This window comes from Clupea harengus, unplaced genomic scaffold, assembly GCF_900700415.2.
Source record: "Clupea harengus unplaced genomic scaffold, Ch_v2.0.2, whole genome shotgun sequence".
NCBI classification, from domain to species: Eukaryota; Metazoa; Chordata; class Actinopteri; order Clupeiformes; family Clupeidae; genus Clupea; species Clupea harengus.
Window position 1 is genome coordinate 49,646 of NW_024879711.1, and position 8,745 is coordinate 58,390.

General features: G+C 48.1%; 1 protein-coding gene across 1 annotated transcript in view; it reads right to left on the reverse strand.

Annotated features, from left to right (window-relative positions):
- LOC122129949 (transmembrane protease serine 9-like) overlaps positions 1 to 8,626 on the reverse strand; it is a 39,957-nt gene extending 31,331 nt beyond the window's left edge. The window contains exons 1-3 of the mRNA XM_042704685.1: positions 8,541 to 8,626; positions 7,366 to 7,634; positions 6,863 to 7,008 (exon numbers count right to left, since the gene is read on the reverse strand). Of these exons, the coding sequence (XP_042560619.1) occupies positions 6,863 to 7,008; positions 7,366 to 7,634; positions 8,541 to 8,626 (501 nt within the window). The remainder of the gene's footprint in view (positions 1 to 6,862; positions 7,009 to 7,365; positions 7,635 to 8,540) is intronic.
- Between the last annotated feature and the right edge of the window lie 119 nt (positions 8,627 to 8,745).

The window sequence follows — 8,745 nt, forward strand, 5'->3', positions numbered from 1 at the left end:
TGTTGCTGCTATCAGGAACACTAAGGTCCCGAAATTAAAACCACACGTCATTTGTAAGAGGAATCTCAAACATTTTAACGAACAGGGGTTTTATCATGATTTGTTTCATTTCAATTGGAGTAGAATAGAGCTAATCCCCGATGTGGAGACAGCCTGGACTTTCTTTAATGATGGTTTTATGCAAATCGTAAATACACATGCCCCTTTCAAGAGATACAGAGTAAAAGGGCGTGATAACCCGTGGTTTTCCTCTGAGCTAGCAGATACTATTCACGAGCGTAACTTGGCTTGGGCTAAGGCAAGGACAACAGGTTCTACCGCTGATTAGCTGGTTTTTAAACAACTAAGAAACAAATGTTCCTCTTTTATCAAAAAAGCCAAATCAGAATATTATTTGTCTGTCACTACTGAAAATCTTAATGACCCTAGGAGATTTTGGAAAACCATAAAATCTATTTCTGTGAGCAAGAACTCTCAAGCTGTACCGACCTGTGTTATGAAAGATTTGGTTGCTGTCTATGACAAAATGGAGATACTTAAATGTTTTAACAAGCATTTTATATCTTCTGGCTCTCTGTTTGACTCTGCTTGTTCTGCGTCTGTGAAACCCTGTACTGACATTCCAGTGTATACTGGTCAGTCCTTTAACTTCGTACCATTCTCTGTTAAGGAAGTTCATAAAGCCCTAAAAACATTAGATCCTAGAAAACCCTCAGGACCTGACTTTATTGATCCTTACTTTTTGCAATTGGCAGCTGATTTTGTAGCAGGGCCTCTTGCTTATCTTTTTAACCTTACAGTTGAGAATAAGGAAATTCCTAGGATATGGAAATCTGCTTTTGTTCTCCCTTTATTAAAAGGGGGTGATTCAGCTATTTTAAACAACTATAGGCCAATATCTAATTTATCGGTACTTGCTAAAACCCTTGAAACTCTTGTGACATTTTGTCAACATATCAATCAAGTTTTAGGAAAAAACATAGTACCATCACAGCTGCACTGAAGGTGGTAAATGACATTTCTGTTGCACTGGACAAGAAACAACATTGTGTATCACTCTTTATTGATCTGTCCAAAGCGTTCGACACAGTTGATCATGATGTTTTAAAACTTCTAAAACTTAAGACTTCTGAACTCAGGACTCTCGGAGCAAGCAGTCGCTTGGTTCTCAAACTACCTTAGTAATAGGTCTCAGTGCATTAAACATGATGGTTTATGTTCTGATATTGCTTCTATCTACAAGGGTGTTCCACAGGGTACTGTATTAGGTCCACTTTTATTCACTATTTATATTAATAATCTGGGTCAAAACGTGTCAGATGCCAATTTTCATTTTTATGCTGATGACACTGTTATATACTGCTGTGCGTCAACTCTTGCAAAGGCCACTGAATACTTGCAGAATGCTTTTATTGTTTTCCAAAATACCTTACTTCAGCTGAAACTCGTCCTAAATGCAGAAAAAACTAAATGTATGTTGTTTACCAACACTAGGAACAGGCCTAAAAATATTCCTTCTGTTGTCACTCTTGAGGGAAGTGATATAGAGATAGTAAACTCTTATAAATACCTGGGTATTTTGATTTATGACTGCCTCACTTTTAAGCCACATGTTCTGTACCTGGTGAAAAAGCTGAGGCTAAACCGCTAGGTTACGTATGTACCCGTGGTTCTATGAATTTCGGATGACCGCCAGAGGCGGTGCTTTCAGCACTGGATGTCCATCACGTTTACGTGTAGTTCGAGTGTTTGTATCAACAAAGTCACCTGTGACCTGGGTGACGTATGCCCCTTGCCCCGGTACTAAAGGCACGTTCACCCAGGACTTGACCCTTGGCAATCTTCTCGCGAATATTCCGAGTGACTGCCAAGCTCTGGCGGTCATCTGAAATTCATAGAACCACGGTTACATACGTAAACTAGCGTTCTACTTCATTTATAATGACCGCCAGAGGCGGTACTTTCAGCACTAGATGACTAATACCAACAAAGTCACGAGGAAATCTTACCTTACTCCCGCTGTAAGGAAGTAGGAAGAACAGCTGCTGCCACTGGGTTATGAGGGACCACGTTAACCCTATAAAAACTTGCAAATGTGCAGGTTGATGCCCATGATGCAGCTGTACAGATATCTGAAAGGGGGACACCTCTTAGGGCCGCCCACGATGTACATACACTCCTAGTTGAGTGACCTCGGACCTGAGGGACCGGGAGGCTACTGCTCCTATAGGCACAAATAATAGTGTCCACAATCCAACGTGATAGACGTTGTTTGGATAAGCTGTGCCCTCTCCTTTGTCCTGAATGACAGAGAAACAGTGAATTAGACTGGCGGAATTCCACAGTCATATCAATATAAGCCCTTGGTGCTCTCACTGGGCACAACAGGTATGCTCTGTCCCTGCTCATCCTCCTGTGCTGGGGGCTCAAAAATAGCCAGACTGAGGGGCTGGTTTGTGTAGGATGATGAAAATGTCTTTGGAAGAAAGGCCGGATTCGGCCACAAAGTTACCCCTGTGCCTCCAGGGTTCCAATATAGGCATTCTTGGCTTGGCTTTCGTTTAGCCGATGCCCTGGCCAAGAGAAAAGCGGTCTTCGTAGACAGCCATTTCAATTCCACCCTCTCTAGAGGTTCAAATGGGGACTGACTGAGTGCCTTTAGGACTATAGGCAAGTCCCAAGAGGGCACTGGGCTTTGCTGAAGCGGAGTATCACCGGTACAGGACACCGTGTCGGGTCCTGCTTCTGTGCTTGGCAACACTCACAAAAAAACTTCCACCTGTTAGCGTACAGCACATTGGCGGAGGGTGCCCGGGAGCTGTGGATGGTCCGTACAACCGCTGGGTCACATGACCCCAACAATAGCTCTGGCCCTTCAGAGGCCAGACCCCAAGCTGCAGACGAGCTGGGTTCGGGAGCCAGATTCGACCCTCCAGCTGTGAGGTGATCCAGCCTCACAGGGAGGCACCCCGGCTCCCTGTCTAGTAATCTGTACAAGATTGGGAACCACACTTGGGGGCTATTAGTAACACCTTATGGTTCCCTCTGAGGATCCTTTCCAGAGTGGGCAGGATCAGTGGTAGTGGGGGGAAGGCGTACAGCAGCTGATTTTGCCACACATGGGCCAGTGCATCCTGGCCCAAGGAGCTTATAGATTCCCCCTGAGAAAACCAGAGGGGACAGTACGTTGTTGACTGTGGCAAAAAGATCCACCCCTGCCTTGCCATATCTCTGCCAGGTCGCTTCCACCACTTGTGGATGCAGCCTCCATTCCCCAGAAGGTGGGTGGGATAGCAATCCTCGGCCGTGTTTTGAATGCCTGGCAAATGCATTGCCCTCAGGCTCAGAAAGTGAGGATACGCCAACAACCACAGCTGTTGGGTCAGCCTCGAGGATTGTCTGGACCTCCCCTGGTGGTTTACCTGGTAGACCAGTGTTGGCTGTTCTTACCAGGACATGCTTTCCTACCAGCACTGGAAGAAAATGTTTGAGCGCCAGCAGAACAGCCTGCAGCTCCAATACATTTGTGTTGTTATTGCTGCCAAGGACTCCAGAGACCTCTGACAGTCCTGCATTGCTATACAGCTCCCCACCCTGCCAGAGAAGCATCGGTGGCCACCACTTCTCTGCAAGAAGGTATGGACCCCAAGGGGACCCCCTGGGTGAGATATGTCTCTCCCCTCCACGGGCGTAGCTTTGCAAGGCAACTGGAAGTGACTCTGACCAGCTTGTGCCTGTGACAAGTGGGGTGCAAGCCAAGATCGTTCAGCCGAATTTGAAGAGGCCGCAAATGACAGAAGGCCCAAAGGGACCACCGATGAGGCCGCTGTGAGCATCCCCAGCAGTCTCAGATATGATTTGAGGGCCAGAGCCCTGCCTCTCCAGAAATGACTGATGAGCTCGAGGGTGTTGTTGACCCGTTGTTGAGAGGGGGTTGCAACCATCAGCCGTGAATCTAGCTGGATGCCAATAAAGACGATCTGCTGACTGGGCAACCGGGAGCTCTCTTCCTGGTTTATTTTTAGCCCTAACCTGGTAGCATAGGAGATCAGCAATGCTGATTCTCTGAGGGACTCTCCCCTTGACTGGGAATGGCTCAGCCAGTCGTCCAGATAGGGGAAAATGCACCTCCCCCTGGCCTGCAGTGGGGGACAGTGCCGCTGCCACACCTCTGGTGAAGACCCTTGGTGCCAGCGAGATCCCGAATGGGAGCACACAGAACTGGTAAGCCCTGCCCTCGAAAGCAAAACGAAGGAACTGTTTGCCGAGGTGTGATAGGGACGTGAAAGTATGCATCCTTTAGGTCGATGGTTGTAAAGCAGCATGTGGAATATTAACATCTTGAGATGCGCGTTTAACCGTCTCAAGTCTAGTACAGGCCGAAGGCCGCCGCCCTTCTTTGGGATGATAAAATAAGTGGAGTAGAATCCACTATTTTGTGCCAGCCTGTCTAATGGCTCGATAGTGCGTTTCCCATGGAACCTCGGTGGTCGACGTTGGAACCATAGAGAGCCTCTGTCTGCCGGGAGCCTCACGGCTCAGACTGGCAAACTGTTGTCTGACCTGTGTAACCTGTAGGCTGCACTCCAGAGCTTGCTGTGCGGCAGGACCAAACATCTGTCCTGAAATGACAGGAAGTGTCTACCTTCTGGGCAAGCGGATCAATTTTCCTGCATTTGCCCTTACCCGAGGCTTCCCGGGAATCAGGCCTCCGGCGTTTGCATTGCTTAGGAGACATGCGCCGCGTCTCCATGCCGGGCGGTTCTGGCTGGGCCAGCCTCCAAACGCACAGCTAGACTCATGCAGCTGCAGTTCATGCATGCCAGTTCAGTAAGTCCTTGCCTGAGGTGCTCAACACCTAGGCATGAGGGACTCTTATCGTGGCCGCCTCTGGCTCCAGAGGGGCCCGGCAACAGTGCATGTTATGAACATGTTGCAAGATACATATATATATATTTTAGGAGTGGTATTTTACCAGCAGCCTTAGCGAAATAACACTAGGCCCTGTTATATAAGATAGGTTACTGTTTAAGAGCGAACACACTCCTCTACAGTCACCTGAAATCAAATAATGAATGCTGAACAACTGAAATTTGCGGGGTGGAGACAATCACCCGCTCAAACTAGGCGGTTTATTATGGACCAAGCCTCAATATTAACCAAGCGAATTAAACCTGATCACGGCAATGATTCCTCTTACGTTACGTAAGGTAGGCTTCCGTTTAGAAAGAGCGGACACACTTGTTAACGATTACCAAAATGACATGCTTTAGAACTGAAATTGCGGGTGTAGCCCGTCAGTCACCAATCAGTAGGTAAACGTAGCCTGCTTATCGCGTCCTGTTTAAGAGTGGACACCCTCGTTAACAGTTACCAATTAACAGTTATCCAAACAGTAGGTAAACGTAGCCTGCTTCTAGCGTTAACACAAAGTCGACAGGAGTAAAATCCTGTTTGTTTACTTAATTGAATGCTTATGGCGAGAACGCCGCTTGCATCTTCATAATAACAACGGTACAAAACCAAACTATGCGAGGGACTTCCAACTCGCTCCAACAAGTGGGTTTAATTTATCAGTTGTAAGGCGAGACGCCTGCACTGACCGCCCAATGCTTCTTAAACCATTACTGCCGCATCCGAGCGTGAACACACAAACGGCACAAAATAGTAGAGGAAAACTCATCATGGTTTTAACTATCGGTTGTAAGGCGAGAAACACCTGTAGGCCATCAGTCACCAATCAGTGTTAACCGCAATCGACATGCTTTATGGCGAGAACACCGCTTGCATTCCACAACGGTACAAAACAAATTATGCGAGGAACTTCCAACTCGCTAAGTGGGTTTAACTATCGGTTTGTAAGGCGAGAAACACCCGTACTGATAGCCCCAATGCCTCTTAAACCATTACCCGAGCGTGAATACTACACACGGCAAAAAAATTGAAGAGGCAAAACTCACCTTTTTTCTCGGTTTCAAGACTCCCAACGATTAGCATGTACACTCACCTGTGGAAAAACTACTCACCTGACGCGAGAAGAAAATAAGGGTCAAGTCCTGGGTGAACGTGCCTTTAGTACCGGGGCAAGGGGCATACGTCACCCAGGTCACAGGTGACTTTGTTGATACAAACACTCGAACTACACGTAAACCTGATGGACATTCAGTCCTGTTCTGGCCACTCGTAGGCTCTGTCACTGGTACTCCTTTATATATAAGGCAATTCTTGGTCTGCTCCCATACTACCTATGTGTCCTAATCAAGCAGAAAAGTGCTGGCAAATACTCTTTGCGTTCGCAGGACTGTTTTATGCTAACTGTCCCAAATGCCCGTACGGAAATAGGAAAGTGTATTCTGCTCCCTCGGCATGGAATATCTTGCAAAAGGTCTTGAAACTAAATTATTTTATCTCGCTTAATGCTTTTAACTCAAAATGAAAAAATTTGAGACAGATTCTTTAAGATGTAAATGTTTTTAATGTACCTGGCTACGACACTTACTCCTAAATGTTGTCTTCTTTTGTGTTTCTGTCTGTAACTATGTTTGTATGTATGCTGCTGCCTGTCTTGGCAAGGTCTCCCTTGAAAAATAGATTCTTTATCTCAATGGGTTTTCCCCTGGTTAAATAAAGGTTAAATAAAATAAAAAAAATAAACACATGATCACCTGACACAGGTAAACCCTTACATGATCACATGACACAGGGAAACACTTACACATAACAGGGGTAAATAGTCACATGATCACCTGACAGGAGTAAATAGTCACATGATCACCTGACCGGGGTATATAGACACATGATCACCTGACAGAGGTAAATAGTCACATGATCACCTGACAGGGGTAAATAGTCACATGATCACCTGACAGGGGCCCCCCTCGTCCCTCCCGGCACAGATCATGTTGTCGGTGATGGTGACGCCTCTCGGGTTGTACTGGCAGAAACAGTTCCTGTTCCCCGTCACCGGCACATCCACTTCCTGAAGGGTCTGTGGGGAGGGAAGGGGCACTAGGAGAGACAGGAGACAATCAGATTAAGTTTCAGAGTGTGTGCGTGTGTGTGTTAGAGTGTGTGTGTGTGTGTCTGTGAGTGTGTGTGCAAGAGTGAGTGTGTGTGTGTGTGTGTGTGTGTGTGTACGTGTGTGCGTGTGTGTGTGCGTGCATACGTATGTGTGCGTGTGCGTGTGTGTGTGCGTGCGTGTGTGCGTATGGGTGCGTGTGTGTGCATGTGTGTGTGTGTGCGTGCGTGTGCGTGTGAGAGTGGGTGTGCGTGTGTGTGCGCGTGTGCGTGTGTGTGCGCGTGTGTGTGTGTTTGTGTGTGTGTGTGTGTGTGTGTGTGTGTGTGTGCGTGCGTGTGTGTGCTCACCTCCTGATCTGATTCTGCCCCAGCCTGTCAACCAGCTGTTGGTGCCCCGATTGAAGGTGCTGTTGGCTGCTGCCAGGCAGATGGGGCGGATGAAGTTAGTGAAGGTGATGGAGGAGGAGAGGCGGAGGAGGGCGATGTCGTTTTCGCCGGTGCGGCTGTTGTAATTGGGATGCCTGATGATCCGAGAGACGGTCCTGGAAACCTCGTTGGAGTTGCTGCCCTCCTGATTCTGCCGCCCCAGGTAGACGACCAGGCCGAAGGTGCTCGTGCTGCAGAGAGAGGAGTACACACACTTGACTTGTAACTCTGGGTAAACACACACACATACACACCTCACCTGTAACCTCTGGCACACAAACACACACTTCACCTGTAAATGGGATTGGTGCGCCGTAGAGGAAGGTCACACTGACAATGGCTCCCCATGCACTACGCAGCTTTTTGTTTATTTCTGTTCTTATTGTTTGTTTTTTGTACACACTACACTGTCGCTCATACAGTATGATCGACTGGCACTTTTGGAAATTCGTTCGTCGCTTAACACAGAGTTTTTCTCAATTTACCGGAGTGCTTGCTGTGGCTCCTCTGTCCTACCACCGGTATGTATACCAATACGCCGACGGAGGAGAAAGAAGAGGGGCAAGCGAGCCGGTATCCTGTGCAGATCTCGGACGAGATACTGCAATCCCCCGCTGCCAAGCATTCTACTCGCGAATGTTCAATCCCTGGACAATAAAATGGACGAGCTACACGCACGGACTAACTTCCAGCGGGACATTGCAAACTGTTGTGTGCTAGCCTTTACTGAGACCTGGCTGGATCCTATGGTGCCTGACTCGGCCGTCACTCCAGCCGTTTTTTCCATCTACCGGCAGGACAGAACCTCTGAGTCAGGTAAAAGCAGGGGTGGAGGGGTATGCTTGATGGAAAAAGAGACAAGCTGGAGTCCAACTACCTCAGCTCTAAACCCCGACGCATGTGGGGTGGCCTGCGACAAAGGGAGAAATAGCAGTGATGATCAGCCTGCCGCCTCTCTACCTGATGACCTCAACACTTTTTACGCAAGGTTTGAGTCAACCAACACTCTTCCTTCCGCGAGACTGGCCGAGGACCGGGACGACTACGCTCTGTCTCTGACTGTGGCTGATGTGAGGTGAGAGCTCCAAAGGGTGTACCCTCGGAAGTCATCCGGGCCCGATGGAGTTCCAGGCCGCGTCCTCAGGGGGTAGGTCGACCAGCTAGCGGAGGTATTCACCTCCATATTCAACCTCTCACTACATCTGTCTGAAGTCCCCACCTGCTTCAAGCAGGCCACCATCATCCCCATACCCAAGAAACCATCCTGTTTAAATGACTACCGCCCTGTAGCACTGACCTCCA